General features: G+C 38.1%; 1 protein-coding gene across 3 annotated transcripts in view; it reads left to right on the top strand.

Annotated features, from left to right (window-relative positions):
* ST8SIA6 (ST8 alpha-N-acetyl-neuraminide alpha-2,8-sialyltransferase 6) overlaps positions 1-16,838 on the top strand; it is a 45,557-nt gene that overhangs the window by 20,228 nt on the left and 8,491 nt on the right. For all 3 annotated transcript variants that reach the window (XM_040061660.2, XM_040061669.1, XM_040061679.1), the window contains 4 exons: positions 6,462-6,606; positions 8,831-8,943; positions 10,106-10,198; positions 13,015-13,487. In XM_040061660.2, coding sequence (XP_039917594.1) covers positions 6,462-6,606; positions 8,831-8,943; positions 10,106-10,198; positions 13,015-13,483 — 820 coding nt within the window. In that variant the 3' untranslated portion in view covers positions 13,484-13,487. The remainder of the gene's footprint in view (positions 1-6,461; positions 6,607-8,830; positions 8,944-10,105; positions 10,199-13,014; positions 13,488-16,838) is intronic.

Here is a 16,838-nt window from a genome sequence, read left to right as displayed (position 1 = left end):
ACACTGCAAGGTCAATTTATGCTTATATAAGCTTGCACCACCACACACATCAGTAGCTTTTCTAACACTAAATAAATCAATATTCCTGCTGTAATCTCTGAAAACTTCCCGGTTACATGGAAGTACACAGAACTCAGACTGAGGAGCAATTAAGAGTATATTTGCTGCACAGATTTAATAGATGACGTGTAAAATAATGAGTATATATTTAAAGACTTATTTTAGGAGAGAAAAAAATGGGTGGAGAGATAGTAATTAGTGACAGTTGGAAGAAATGCTTGAATCTTTTAATTGGTCTACAGACTATTATGTACTTTTCTGAAGGATAGAGGACTCCTAAAAAGAGAATCTAATTTTGGATCATTCTGAGCTAGTTATGTCTTCATGGCATACTCTTTAAATAGTCTTTGGTTTGAAAATTTTATTACACTTTTTTTTTGATTTCAGATTCAACCCTTTTGGCTTTCTTTTTCTTAGACATTTATGATGTTGCTTCATTTATAGGCAATTCAAGAGCTGTCAGTGTAGCATTCCCTTCAACATGTTCTGTTTCAGCTATCAGATTTAACCACTCTTTTCTTAAAATTTGGAATATGTCATAATATGCCTATTGCACTTTGATTGACACATTGACTTGGATTGACAAAAGCCTGGAGAAACCTGTATCATTGTCTAGAGCCCCAAGCGCAGTACAATAAGATAATTACTTGCTCATTATAAAATAATACAGCAACGGATGTGGATAAAAAGTAGTCTTTCTGCTTGTAGTTGTGCCCTTGAAATTTTGCTGTTACATAGTGGATTTTTTTGTGGATTCTTCTACTGTCACAACAGTCTCTGCAGTATGAAACCTCAAAGTCTTTGATGTCCTCACACGTAAAGCACAATAACTCACATGGACGAATGATTACAAATATCCCAGCTAGGTAAACTATTAAAACAAACTTAACAAACTTTTGTGTTTGCTTATTAAGCAAGCACAAAACTTTTTCTGGTTTGTAGTAATCCACAGATTTTTGTGTCTTGAATGCTTTGCTCTTTGTTCAAATGACCTTACAAGCTGTACTGGAAAGTCCACTTAGCTCATGGGAGTTACAGTTTTGAATATTTGCTAATTTTAATTTGTGTTTGGTTTTCTTTTATGTGATATTTTTGTGTCTAGGGTAACAAAATCTGCAAGGACATAGTCTGTGTAAGCATTGCTGGTGTCAATAATGCACAGGTGCTTTATAACAAGACTGATATGATACTGGTTTTGCAAACAAACATTCACTTCATAGATGTTTGTAAATGGTAACTTAAAATCAAACAGATTTACACCATTATTGGGAAGAGTTTTGTCCTGATCACTATTAAAATACTCCAGCTGTTGAAATTTTGCACCTTGGCTAAGCAGCCTCTTTCAGTGGGTTTCCTAATACTGAACTTAAGCTTTCTTGAGAGCAAATTAAAATTTTCCTTACCGTTCCCACCATGGCCTTAAAGGACAGTTGAGCGTCTACTATTTTTAATGTTTTGAATATTTTGATTCTTCTGTACCTCCCACCCTAGTTTAATCCAATGCATAACAGTGAAATATTTCAGACTGTTCTCAGCAATAAAAAATGCCCTTCGGCCACAGATCCACAGGCACTGGTGTCATGCTGAAGCATTTTCAATGGAAAAAGTTTTGAGGAATGGGAAGTTCTTAAAGTGCAGAAGCTTTTTACACAAAGACAAATTGCGCACTCGTAGTTTCTTGCCATGTCACTCAGAGTAGGGGCAGTGCTGGCTTTTGAACCAGCTGAGAGAGTCTGTTAAACCTTCAATAACCACTGATTGTTTTAACCCTTGTGGTTGGTTCACACTGAGTTCTTGAAGGTGTTGAGATGTTTGCATTACCTTCAGGATGTGTGCACACAGTGACTTGTCAGCAGGCGCATGTAGCCTGTACAGAAGGCCAGAATCAGCTAAAAGGCATAAATTAATACTAGCACAGAATTTTGCTGCTATGTTGGCTACAGAGTAACTGCAGGAGCTGTGAAGAAGCTATATCAGCATATTTAGAATATGCGTATTCCACTTAATACAGTGGTCTATCCATATGAAGTGTTTGTTATGCAGAAAAGTTTGGAAACATGTAATCAAGGCAACTGCCCTCTGTTACTGCCAACAGTTCAGCATGGAAAAACTACGTGGCAGTTGGAAAATAACATTATTTGCCTTGTCTCATAAGCCAAAAAAGTTTTGGTAACTTGCTTTAAGAAACCAGGGTTTTCATAAGGTCTCAGCAGCCATGAAACTGAAGAAATTATTTAGATGCCATAGGCTCAAAATTCTGCACCTGATGAGCAACAATACAAACTTGGGTCCTGCATCAGCCACAAAGGAAAAAAAAAAGCAGTGAAAATGTATGCTGAGCAACAAAAAAATTCCTTATTGTAGCTTTTTATGACTGTATTTTCTAATGTGATCAAAACTTCCCAGACAGATGCAGCACACCCCTCTGCTTAGGTTATTGACTAAGGTTATCATGACTTTACTTACTCAGTCCTATAGAGATGTGTTTTACCAGTCAAAATGGTGTACTTTTTTCCCAGGTTCTGATTTTGTTCCTGATTTATTGCAAGTGACTGTTCTAGATAATGCAATCAACTCCCTTTCTGCTTATCTTGGCATAAGAAATATCTGTTTGGAATTATGCCTCAGGATTTAAAAATAACTCTTAGATATCACTCAGCTTCCAAATCACTGCAGGAGAAATGTTGGAGGAAAAGGCTTCTCCAAATAAGACACTGTCAGTAATAACCTCTGCTACAGAGGAGATATTTTCCAAAACTAGTGCCTGAAAAAACTTGGGTACTTTGACTCAAGCATCACCTTCAGTCTGGACTTGTCATGCCATGACTGGATCATAAACACCCTTTGTTCTAGGGCAACCCTGTCTGTGATAAAAGCTGGAACTTAAATCTCCTTACTGTAAGCTACATTTATGTGTTGCAAGGTAGGAGATTGGTGCTCAGCCGGTATAGCAGCATCCTATCTTCCAAGAGCTGCTTCCGTATCTCAGGGTTTTCTTCCAGTCAGAACAATGTGAATCACTTTCTAGTCAATTTAAAAAAAAAAAAAAAAATTACTACTACTTGGTACAGTTATGATTTTGACCATTGTTTCTGGTGTGATACCACCATCTTAAGTTTTTTCCTCTCCACTCATGGTGGCATGATACATGAGTTAAAATGTTGTCTTGGTTTTGCAGCTCCTCACACAGAGCCCTTGTAGGATACTTGCGTTAATCTTACAAAGTAAATGCTCTTCAGTGAATCATCACCTCACAGACCACATATGGATTACATTAATACTCTGATGAAATTGCAGTAATAGATTGCTTGAACTGCCCAGTCTCTACCCCTCCTTGTAGTTTGCTGTCAGTTGTAGATTACCACATGTAATCGTAATTGTACAAAATCCTGTATGAAGAGATTGCTGGCTGCAGGTTACATGCATTCCCACTGGAGCTCTGTACAGGGATGCTTGAGCACAGTGGGATTCTGTGTCATGATTTGATCTAAGTAAAATGTTTCTACTGTTACCACCAATTTTTTAGCATGGATGCTCTAAGAATATTTGTCATTACTCAGTATGTATTCTTGTGTTCTTACTGTGTTTCTGGACTAGCTCAGCTCTGTTTTACTTCCTCAGTGAATCCATAATGTTAATTTAAGCTATTACTTTCTTATTAATTCTGATATTTGTTTTTCTTCCACACTGTTTCTGCTTTTATTGAAGCACTGGTTCTTGTGGAATGAATAATAAAAAGCAGAAGCATGTCATTGCTATTAATGAATGAAATCTGTTATCAGTTTGTCTTTTCAGGGTCTGGTAGCCATCACACACAAAAGAGCTGTTTTACTAAAGTTGGCAGGAATATTCTGGCATTATTCCTTTTCCTCTGAATGTTCAGTGGTTGACACAGATAATGTTTAGGCCTGCTTCATTTAGCTTCAAGAAAATAAATAAGGAGATCAACATTAAGGGTTATGTGATTTCCGCCTGGGTGCCAGGGAGCAGCAAAGGACAGCTGCTTCCTGAGGGACAGGGTGTGGGATCCCAACACAGTAACCTGGCCAGCAGAGCAGAAACTGGTAGCTGGGCTCATCCCACCCCTAGCAAGGAATGGGCTAGCCCTGGCCCAGGCATGGGCTCCTCCATGGGAGCAGGATGGACACAACTGGAGACTGGGCCAGCTGCGGTGTTGCTGGGACAGCGATTGATGGCTCTGGAAGATTGAAATAGGGTCCTGAACCCTAGACAGGATAGGGGCAGTGCAAGGGTGCTGGACAGTAGTGAGGCTTGGTGGTGCCCTTAGAACCCGACAGTGAGATCTGAATCCTCTTATTGCTACAGTATTTGTTAAGACTGGAAAGAGCTGGGTAGGAAAAAATGACCAGAAAGAAAAGCAAGTGTGCTGCAGTCAAAAACCGCTGGTTCAATAACATCCCAGACATCATCATTTGACTCTGCTGCCTTATTGTACCATTTTTACTTTGCCATATATTTAAAATAGGATACTATATGTGCCCAGTGCAATTGTTTTCCCCATGTTTCCCCATGTTTCCCCCTGACCATAGAGCATAGTCGCAGTTCCATCCGCAGCCTAGTGTTTTTCATTGGCTACAGATCTTCTCTGCCCCTTAAGGTTTTGAGCAGGGCAGTGGGAATCACTGTGTTTAGGGAATGGAGTTGAATGCAACTCACCTGAATCCTAGTGTTTCCTCTCTCAGGAGTGACATTTCCTGGTTACTCATAGTGTGGTTATTTCAGATCTGTGTCATCCCAGCACTCAGCCTTTCCCAGTGTTCCTCATACATCTGGAAACTTTGCCTTGGAGGAGTTTTAGATCTCAGTATTCAAAATGGGTTAACATATACCAGTACGTCATCTGACAACAGAAATGGTGCTCTTTTCTTGCTTTCTTTCCTTTGGTGTTTTCTGTATTAATCAAACCAACCTTCCCAAGTTTTTATTTTCCCCCTTATTTTAACTGTTTTTTCAAGAGAAAAGACCTATTAATTCTCTTCCCTGTCTTCTGGAAAACATAGTCTTTAGGTTCTTCTGTGTGCTCGACTATGCTTCCTTCAGAAACATGAAATGTTTATTGTTTATAATATTTTTTATATTTATAGTAGCAATTATTATTTTTTGTTCTTTTTATTATTATTTTTGTATTTTCTCTGTCTACATTGTTGATAAAGTGAAACGAAGCAACTTCTCTTAGCTGTGTCTTGCCCCATTAAAGTCAGCTCACTTTCAGACAGAATTTGGCTTCTAATATTTAACTAGTTTCAACAATTTGTTTTACTTTATATACTGAAATACTATGTAATAAAACTTTTGTATTCCTTTGGCTCTAATGGTAATTATTTTTTCCTCTCAATTAACCTGCAGTGTGGTATTTTCAAAATTCTGGGCAATCGTGTTATAAATGTATTTTCTTCTCCAAATTGTTAGTAGTTCTCTTAGTATCTCACCTAATGAGAAAGCTGTATCCTAGCAATTGATACATAATGTCTGGCCATGAATATTTCAGCCTTACAGCCTGAAAATCAGATCCCATGGCAGCAGAGAGGACGTTTTTGCCTAAAGCAAAATTAATTATAGTGTTTTGGGTCTGATTTCAAAGGTCTGATGGGGATTTTCATTTCATTTCACTGTTGATAATGTAGAATGTTTGCACACATAATATTTTTGTAAGTTTGGAGGTAACAGGAATTGTAATATGAGTGATAAGTCTTCACTCCCACAAAAGGTTTGAATGAATCCCTTGCATTTTTATTTATTTATGGACTTCTGCTAAGAGTTTTGGGGAGCAGCTAGGCTATCTGTCTAGCACATAGGTATCTGTCTTCTTTATGTGCAAGTTGTAATGTAATTTTTTTAACACCTGTGGTACTGTGCACAGGAAAATTTTGATGAACAGTTGCATAAATTAATTATTAATTAATTGGCTTGCAACCGTCTAGATGTTACTAAATACCACTGCCAGTACCTTCCACCTCTTTCTTTTATTTCCCCTTTTTTTTTCCCTTCTTCAGCCTTCTAGTTTCTTACAATCACTTGTTCTATGTTGGTGAAAATCACATTTTTAATTCTTTGGGGACTGAAGTCTCTCATTGTTTCCATATTAATCTTAGCAATTAATAATATTGAGAAGGTTGATTACAACCTTTTCTCAGTGGGAAAAGGAGACCAAGAGATAAAAACAGTTATCAATTCTTGGTCTGATTAGTTTCTGAACATTTGCTGTGAAAATGGATTTGTTTAGCAAAGCAAGTCAAAGGAAATTACATCACAGAAGGTTAATATAGCCTTTTGCTGCTAGTTAATTCAAACTGGTGTTCATTAATCTGGTTCTCTAGCACTGCTTTTATACTTACTTGCCTGACTTTGAGCAGGTTTTGTTTTCTTGTGTTTTTTTGCAGGTCAGAATTAGCTTCCTGCTGTGATGCAGTTCACAATTTTATTGCTTCTCAAAACAACAGCCCACTGGGAAGTAACATGAGTTATGAAGTGGACAGTAGAAAGACTATCCTCATTACAGAGGACATTTTTAAGATGCTGCCTGTGGTAAGAACTGTGTATTTTTCTTGTTATTACAATCATATATTATATATATTATCTATATTTCGGGTTAGTGTGTGCACTTTATGCACTTCTTTATTCACTTTGCAAGGTGGGTTGGTTTTTTTTTTAGCCTTTCTCTGCAGTGGTAGGGGTATTTACAGGTGTCATAGATCATAGATTAGAAGTAGAGTTGCTACAGAACACAAGTGGTGCCTGGCTTGGCAGCCAGTTGAATTCAGGAACAAATAGTCTGAGAATGTTTGCCTTGCTTTTATCATTCCGGTTTTTAGATGAAAATAACCTGGATGAAAATTTTGTATTCCTCATATGCCCATGCTATTTCCAGTGCAGACTTGGGCATTGTAAGTTGTGAAAGATATTTTGGTGGTAAACCTGATACAGGATAGCAAAGTACATAATAGAGTAGAACAGAGAAATTTCAGTTGGAGGGACCCACAATGATCACATAGTCCAAGTGCCTGATCAATTCAGAGCTGATGAAGTTAAAGCAAGTTATTAAGAGCATGGTCTGAATGCCTCTTAAACACTGACAGCTGGGGATATCAATCATCTCTCTAGGAAGCATGTTCCAGCAACTGACCATCCTCTTGGTAAAGAAATGTTTCCTAATGTCCAGTCTAAACCTCCCCTGGTGCAGCTTGGAACCATTCTGATGTGTCCTGTCACTAGATACAATGGAGAAGAGATCAGCACCTTCCTGTCCCCTTCCCTTCCTCAGAGACCAATGAGGGTACTGTTCTTTTCTCCAAGTTTTAAAAGTCCAAAGTCCGTAGCCACTCTTCATAGGACATTCCTTCCAGCCCTTTTCCTAGGTGTTTGCAGCCAGAAACACAGGTTGAGAAAAACAATCAGATTTTGTACCTCAGGATTACAATAGACATACAAGATCTTGAGACTAGACAAAGAGTTTGTATTTGGTTTCTTGAAGCTAAGACACATGGGAGCCCTCTTACCCGTCTCTGGCATTCTTGATTTGTGAGATCCCAGCTACCAGGAGTCTGGTTCTTCCTAACATTGCTGTGAATCAGTCTCTACTGACTTCATTGCAATAGAAAATATAGTGATTCCAAATTTAAGCTGGAGAAATGAAAAAGTGGTATGTTTTATGTGCACATATACATGCTAAGGTAGACAGAATTGCCTGGCCTTTGTGTTCTCCTACCATCCTTTCAGAATTGAACAAAAAGTTTGAACATGTTGTTTTGTAATATATTGCCTTTATATGATATGATGTTTACCACTTTCCTCACACTTTTTTGCCTTGCTCATAACAGTGTCCCTTCTTGCTTCTCTTTGGGCAAGCTGATGAGAGAAGAAGGATAATTCTTTCCATAAGCAAGTTTTCGCTCACTTCTACAACTGGGTTTAATTTCTGCAGTCAAAGTATCCCAGCTGTTGACCTATGGTGAATGTCACTGCTCCCACAGCAGAAGAGGTTGAGCAAGATGTATGAAAAGTTTCTGAGACTGGGAGAACAGCCAGCTATATTAATGTCAACCTAAATAGCCAACAATTTACATTAATTTTCTAGGTTGTGAACTGTGCTGGTTCTCAAGTGGATGCACTTTGCTCCCACTCAGCTTCCCCAGTGCAACACAGCAAACTGTGACAAGAAGAGGAGCAGAGAGGGTGAACAGTCAGAAACAGTAACATCTTCAGTGAGACCTCATATTCAAAAAGAGTTAAGCCAGGCCACATCATCATCCTTTACAGCATCTTCAGGTTCCCCTAAATTTGTCATTCTACTTCAAATGTAATTGTGTGATGACACAAGTGAGGAGAATTTATAAAGTTACTTTCTGTTACCTGAGAAAGTAAATTACTGTATGACAACCACCAGTCTGTTACAGTGCAAAGGAAAATGGGTACATTTAAACTGTTTTCAGTATAAATTATTTCCTTAGCTTGTAAATATTTCAATCCACTATTAGATAGTTTTAGCGTTAAGTGTTAAATTTAAGTTAAAAGGTACCCAGTTTTAACAATCCAGTGTTATTCTTTCAAAGTTCTGATAGCAGAGGTAACACTTCTTTGTCTGTTGGTGTCTATTTTTGGCTCTGGGCTGTCAAGATTTGGTAATCCTCTCTGCTAAATGGTGAACGCTTTTACTGGGATTTACCAGCTTAAACCTGCAAGAGCAAATAGATACAAAGAAACAATCAAAACACTTCTAAAGAATTGGCTGTATCTTTTTATTTGTTTGCAGTCCTCTCCTCTTTCAGTCTATCCCTTCAAGAACTGTGCTGTGGTTGGAAATGGAGGCATTCTGAAAAATTCCAGCTGTGGAGCTGAAATTGATAGTTCTGACTTTGTGTTCAGGTAAGAGCTGCTTCATCTTCCTGAAGTGTGTCCAACATTCTAAAAACTTGGCAGGATTGGAAGTGTACAAATGCCATTTTGTGGCAATGAGGAAGGATCTTGTCAATTCTTTATTTCTGCCTCTTTAAGGATGCTTTTGCTTTGTAGTTTTTTTCAGAACGCTGCTTTCTAATTAAAGATCAGGCTGGACGATACGTGTATGATCTGTGATTGCTTAGTCACCTTGCAGTGATCTGAAATGTGATTATCTGGCATTATCTGGCATCTGACATTTCTGGTCATTTAACATCCTTTAGCAGACTGGTATTAAATGTCACATATATATCTCTGATTTAAAAAAGTGTTTACATAGCTATAGTTTGTTTGGCTCACCCATGTAGCTACTTAATTGCCCCAATATTTGTTTCATCTGGTCCTCATTTAAAAAATTAAGGATCTATTTAAGTAGTGTTTTTAAATCTCCCTGGATAAACTGGGAGAAAACCAGGCTCACTCTGAGTGTAATTTTGGCTCTCAGTATATGACTCACAGTTTGTAGTTCATGCAAAGAAACAGCAACAGAGGGAAGGTTCTTTTCTCAGTGATGTCAAATCACGCAGCATGCTGGATTTTGTTTCCTCTTCTTGCTTTTTCCTAATATTTGAGCTCTTGAAAATAAAATTTAAAAAAAAAGTCTAGTTAGATGACTTTTCATAAAAATGGGAAGTCTCTGCACTAAGATGCTAAACTTACTAAATGACTGAATTTTAAAGAAATGCTTTCGCAGAAATCACTGTTTCTGTGTCAGGGCAAGTTATGCTGTTGTTAGAAGACATAGTAGAAGCCTTTCAGCAGAAACGCATTGTTTATGCAAGAGGGGCAATATTTCCAAGCAGCCAGCATAGGGCTTTCATAGACTGGCTCCTTCTGGGATTTTGACTGTGCTCCTGGTTCGTGATACGATTTATGAAAATGAGCTCTCTGTGCCCTATTTTAGCCATCTGTACAGTAGATTAAATATCTTTACTAGAAGTGCTGTAAGCCTTATTTAATATTTGTAAAGTGCTTAGACATCCCTGGGAGCTGACGTGAAAGTGTCATTGCACAAGAGAGAAATCTGCAAATAATAACTGTAAAGCATTTCTGGTGCACATCTGTTTAAGCAAATGTTTCTCAATTTCAGGTGTAACCTCCCTCCAACCACAGGAAACATTAGCAAAGATGTTGGCAATAAAACAAATCTTGTGACTGTTAATCCGAGTATCATAGCTCAGAAGTGAGTACTACTGCAAATCTGTTTCTGTGCAATGGTGTATAATTGTTTGACGTGATCTAGATTTTCATGGAAATCCATTGGGATACCAGCATAGAGAGCAGTGCATGTAGATTACCTCATTAAGCCTTAGTTTCCATGTTAAATATGTACTAGTCTAAATGGAAATCTTCTAAACATGGCCTTTTTTTTGTAGCATAAAGGAGTCAGCAATACCCAGATTAGCAAGAGCCTTGGCTGATACTAGTCGACAATTTGTGGCAGAGTAAAATTGGTGATTGTAAGCCCAAGCCTCCTCTTTTCCCCCCATGATCCTCGTAACCCCAAGAATTTAGAAAGGAATTGTAATCATAAATCAGGAAAGCCTGGAAATGTGTGTTTGACTCTATCAGCAGCTCTGAGCACGTGTTCTTAGGTAATGTGCTAAGAGGCTGTTCTGATGAAGGCTGTTTCCTGAATGGAGGCCCTGCTTCTGTAATCCATTTTTTCAATCCGTATGAATGCTGCATGCTCACACACTTTTTTCTCAGCAGAGGTGAGAAAACTTTTCACCTTCCTGATGAAAAGAAAATCTAATAAGGCCAGCCTGACTAATCTGACATCTTCAGCAGGCTGGAACTGCAGCTTATCTATGAAAAGGACTGCTGTGCCATGTTATTTACTGCTTGCTAATCTTACTGTATCTTATTGTCTGTCATAAGTGTATTGTCAAAAAGACAACATAAGGCAAAGCTTTCTTTTTTTCTCCTTGAAAGGGAGAAGGAGAAAGTACAGTGTGTACATAGAAATGACTAACGCATTTTTCATTGATTCAGGGACAGAACTTCATTTTGTGCAGTGAGTACTATATTAATGCTTACACAACTCTTTGACTTTAATGAAGACGAATTATTGCTTCTCCAAAACTAGTTTTAGCTCATTAATGTTAGTGGGGCTATGCAAGGATATGAGGAATGGAATTTGTCCAATAACTCAGCATCCTTGGTGACTTCTGACCTAATCCACTAGGGTTAACAGGAGTTACACTGAAGGAAATGGGAGATAAAACTGTGGGAGGATTGAGAGTGTAAGAGGACTTTATGATTTAAAAATAGTATTCATTTAAATATTCAGAGGAAACTGTAAATGCTTTTGAAGAAGAAGCAGGAAGCAACTTGGTACCATTTAGCAGAACCAAGTTTGTTTCTTGTCTCAGAAGACCTATTACAACATTATTCCCTGTAATTTCTAATTCTGTGTTTGCATACTGGCTTAGTCTGATGTTGTTATTGTTAAGGTTAATCAGCTTTTGAACTGTGTTTATCAGGGTGTAAAATGCAGGTGAACTTTCTTGGAGAAAAGCACAGTCCTTATACATCCTAATGGAACTGGGATACACTTCTTGCAGTGGCAGAGCTGGAAAGGAGACTGAGACACTGTTGAGTTGTCCAGGTTTCTAGCTAAGAAAAAAATAGAGATTTGAATTCTGTCCTGGAGGCCCAGTGCTTTACATTGAGTAAAAACAGAAAAAATTCTTGTAGTGGAGGCCAAAAATTCACCCTTGAGCCACTTTTCCTAGACAAAGACTCAGGTATTTCTTGCTTGTTTTGTCTGTGTGATTCTTGCATACACAGAGGTCCAGGGTCAACAGGAGGGCCTGAGTCTCTCTCCTTCATTTTGTTTCAGAGTCTGGTGGTAATGGCACTTTTCTGGGATACAGAAGCTGTAAGTTTAAACCCCTTCAGGTTGAGAAGGGGTGTATTACTCCTTGCACTAATTTAGTTGTGCAAGAGGTAACTCTTGAATATTTTGAATGAAAATGGCAGTGACTGCTGTCCTCCTTGAAGTGCTGCATGAAAGGAGGGTTTGAACCTACTCAAGTTGTGAAGTGAAATGAAACCCATTTTTCCAGCTTCTGCTGTAGATTTATAAAAAGTCAACTCTGATAGCCTTCAAAAGGTGCAAATGCACTGCTCAAATAGTCATCTACCTACAAAAGAGGACTCAGTGCTTTGAGTCCCAAAGGGGGTGGAAGCTCCATATGTTCAGGTGATTCAGAAAAGTCAGATCTGTAGAGGACATGAGTTGAGTGACCCCCTTGCTTGCATCACTTCTCAGATAACTTGGGATTTTCACTAGTCAGTATTTGGGAGCACAGAATTATGCAGTGGTGAGAACTATGTCTCTGTTCTTTGAAAGCATCTGAGAATAAATCCTTGTCATTTGTGAAGTTAGAGCTCTAAGTCTTTATAGATCTCCATGTGTTCCCTTTGTAGTTGAAGGACATAAACAGGGATGCCTTTCTTTTTAGTTATTTTTAAAAGTATATCCTGCACTTGAGCACACACTAATCTTTAACACTTCAAGACTTATCATTTCCATCCTTGGATTTCCACACAGGGCAGGAATGGAGATTCTGAAGAGAGATTTTTGTATACCAGTTATGTAAGAAACACATTTCACAAACACATACAGTATACTATGCAGTGCATGTATTTTTAAACAGAGAAAGTGTGAGCGCAATACTTTTTTGCATTCTTCTTAATTTCTTGAATTGATCAATTCTGTAAACATGTCCTAGTCTCATTAGTGAATTTGGTCTGCTTCAGTATCTCCTGTGTTGTCAGTTCAATCCTAGTGTGTTCTTGCTATACAATAGTCAGATTTTCATAGCTGCACATATGACAGCTTATAATAGGGTGATATAAATTTGCAGTGTAGACAGGCTGAACTGCTGGAGCAGAGTTCATAACACATCTTTGCAAGTGCAGTTGTGCTGTTTCAGTCTGTAATGTTTGTATCAATGCTACATTTCATTCCTATAATTTTGTACTTTGCAGATACAACAAACTAAATGAAAAGAAGACAGAATTTCTGGAAAACATTGCAGTCTATGGAGATGCTTTTCTTTTACTGCCGGCATTTTCATTTAGAAGCAACACAGCCACTTCTTTTAAAGTATACCACACTCTGAAAGAGTTTAAAGCAACCCAAAGGGCAATATTTTTTCACCCCACTTATCTGAAAAGTCTTGCCCAGTTCTGGAGAACTAAGGGTGTGAAAGCCTACCGGTTGTCGTCTGGTTTTATGATCACTAGTGCTGCTCTTGAGTTGTGTGAGAATGTGAAGCTCTATGGCTTCTGGCCTTTCTCAAAATCCACGGAGAAGATGCCAATCAGCCACCACTATTATGACAACCAGCTGCCTAAACCTGGTTTCCATGCAATGCCCAAAGAATACTACCAGATCCTTCAGCTTCATGGCAAAGGCATTTTGAAGTTGCAGTTTGGTAAATGTGAATCAGACTAAAAAGGTAGGTCGCATTCTTACCACACGAAATGTCTTTATTTCACTAATGTGTCAAGGGAAAACTTGTTTTACAAAGTTTGACTCTGTTCTTCCTTAGAGAGAGACATCTAGCTTACACTCAATGAAAGCTGTATTCCTAAATAAGTGAAAGATTGGATCTTTCTAAATAAATACGTATCACATAGTTGAGAAATGTTTTCTAATTATGTACATTAGATGAGGAGCATAGCTAAGTACAAATTATCCCCATAAATCATAGACAATCAGAAGTGTCTCCTTATCTCAGATACATGTCTCTGCCAACTTTGGTTTGGTATCAGTTCCTCCTTTAAGAATTGCTTTGTGAAAGGCATTCACACATTGTGATCTGCAAAAGGAGATGCCTAATCCTGGCACAGCCTTTCCAGGTGTGTGCAGAGCAGAGTAAGGATGAGGATTGTTCCATGAAGGGGAAACACTCCTCTATGTTTCGTTGCCTCTTGTTAGGTAAAGGTTTGAGCAGTGTGCGCTCACGGCCCAGCGCTGCAGAGCAGCTTGTGGATGGCAGTGAAGGAGCTGCCATACACTACAGCAAATATTGCTGAGTGTTTTACCTTGAGGCAGCTCAGAATCCGGGAGTTACAAATATAGGATGAAGTGTCATTCCTTTCCCTCTGTTCTTTCTGTCCCAACCCCTTGGACCTCTACCTTCCGTGTATTGCCTCAGAAAAATGCAGAGCAGTCTGGCCTCTGATCTTGAGCCAATTTACTGTGCGCACACTAGAGATGACTCTCAAAAGATTTGTCTGCTTGTTTTCAATTTGATTTGCCCTGTTGACAAAGTGAGACCAATTTGTATAAATACTTTTCCATCTTTTAAGCTAACTCAGAAATTGTGAGCTCACAATACTGTTGTTAGAGTCTCCTTTCACAGAACTCTTATTTTTCCAGGGGGTTCAAGTTAATATAACACTAAGTGGAGTGTAGAGTAGAACTGCCATTGTATACTATTACTTTAATTGAACTGATGTAATCTCACGACTGTATTACTCAAGTTAAATAAATAGCATCCTCTTGTTCAAACCAGAAATTTCAAGCTTAAAAGCTGAGGGCACTTTTCTTCTGGCTAGGTTCTGAAACGTATTTGAAAATGTCCTTCATTGCTATTTAGAAAACATTTTGTCAAAGATACATTCACACTTAGTTTATCAGCAGAGAATACTAAGTTTTAAAAAAGCAGATTGTTAGTACCAGGAAGGCATAATTTTATTCAGTTGCAAGGGGTTTTTTAAGAAGTAGAAAAATAAATGGCTTATGATTATGAGAATAATATAAAACCTGTGAGAAGGAACCTAGAATCCATATACTGGATCCATTCTCCTAGTCCATGGCAGGAGATTACATAGGAGGAGTTGAATTGTGTGTGTGTATATATATATATATATATGCAGTTTCATGTGGCTAAGGTGTGCTTTTTTTGCTTGTAAAAGGTTGCAGCATATTAGAATGTTTAAGAAATACGTAATGTATTTTTTCTTAGTGGCTAAGCTGTTTATATCCAGCAGTTTCTGTTGTATTTGTTATTCCTATAATATAAATCATTGGAGACATACTGTGTAATTTTAATTGTAGTAACTATACGACCTAAGAAAATGAAAGTCAGCTCCTTAGAAATATTTACTCTAGAGAGAGGCAGAGAGAAGCCACAAAAATTTTTAAGTATCTGTATGTGTTAATTAAATGGTGTCCATGCTTGACAGACTGAAAATCACTTTGTGGCCAAATTTGCCAAATAAGCTGTGAAGAAATAAAAAGAAGAATAAGTTGTGCTGCCCTAATTTACACTTACATTTACAAAGAGAAAACCAAAGAAATGCTTTCAGTATGAGCTACTGTACTCCTAGTATTATCAACTATTAGAGATAATTGAAATTCTATAATGAATATGTTTTACTGAAGATGACCTTTTCTAAAAATTGAACAATCTCCTTTCTCTTCTCAATTTCCATTTTACATTCTTCTCCATTCTCTGCACTCTTCCCTTTTAGTGGGTAGCTGGAGGTTCCTTACACCAGTGTGTGCCCACAGAAGGCTCAGGCAGAACCTCCCACACATTACTGGGACACAAAATTTGCTGCTGTAAATGAGAAGTTGTAGCAGTTTCATTTGGTTGCTAAACTGACACAGAAGTGAAGGAAGCTTCTCTGCTGGGAGCACCTATAGGGAGAGTATAATTGTATCCCCATTAACCATTTTAGGCAATATTGCTCCTAAACACCATCCTTGGCATTGGAAAGGTGAATTTTTCTTACTGGATAAAGAGAATTGTCAGATGTGAGAGCCCTGTAGAGTCCCACAAGGTGGGAAATTCTGCCTTAATATTTTCTCCTGTACCTTTATGATTACGTTCAACAGACATGTACAGGTCATCACTAAAGTTGGTGCTCACCTATCACAGAGGGTCAAACAGAAAATGCAGCAATAGCAAAATCTTGAAATATAATTAATGATCTTTATTATTTTATTAGATTACCAAATCAGTTTTGCTATGGCCTTGCAGCTGAAGGAAGTCTTATTTGTTCATTGGTTTAACCTGATAAGCCTGAAGGGCATATCATTAGCTTCAAGTAAACGCAGGAAGTGAAATGACCTGATTCATATTTAAAAATAGAAAAAAAATCTGATTAGAAAAATTGTCAGATGATAAATTAATCAGACTGGCATAAATTTGATTGCCCAGAAGCCTGGTTAAAATGCAAATTTTGTCTGACTGAGAATCCATCAGGTTTTGTGTTTGCTAGGAAAAGACAGCAGGGCAGATGAGCATGTGTGCTTTGACATAGAAAACAGTAACATTAAGCATCTCCTCAGAGGAATCAGTCAACACACACAAAAAAAAAAAACACCACAGAAAGGAAGAATGAAACTGAGACTCTGAGCCTGGGGAAGAAAATGGTACTCAATTGTCTGAGCAGAAGGATTCAGGGAGGAGGGCTTGAGCAGAGTTGTGCTGGTGGTTAGGCAGTAAGAACTGTGGTTCTCTCCACTGCATATCTTACCTGGAAAATAGAAAGTAGGTATGAGATTTTTAACTCCAACCAAACGATTAAATGTGATCTGTTTCTGACAGAGAGCAGCAGTCACTCCTTCCACTCAAGGTGGAGCTGCCAGAGCAGCATCCTGTAAAGCAGGGTGATGCCTGCTTACTTTCTCAGGAACTAACATCAAAAGGAATATTTTTTTTTCCGAACTCTGTCAGCATGTGATATTTTTTTAATCCTGAAATTTAGTGTAATCCAAGTAAGCGATAAATAGTGTTACACATAACCTATTTATTTATAACTATAGAATGCTAACATGAGCTTGAATTCTGTTG

This window comes from Hirundo rustica, chromosome 1, assembly GCF_015227805.2.
Source record: "Hirundo rustica isolate bHirRus1 chromosome 1, bHirRus1.pri.v3, whole genome shotgun sequence".
NCBI classification, from domain to species: Eukaryota; Metazoa; Chordata; class Aves; order Passeriformes; family Hirundinidae; genus Hirundo; species Hirundo rustica.
Note: the sequence above shows the minus strand (reverse complement) of the source record. Positions and strands in the feature narration are given on the sequence as shown.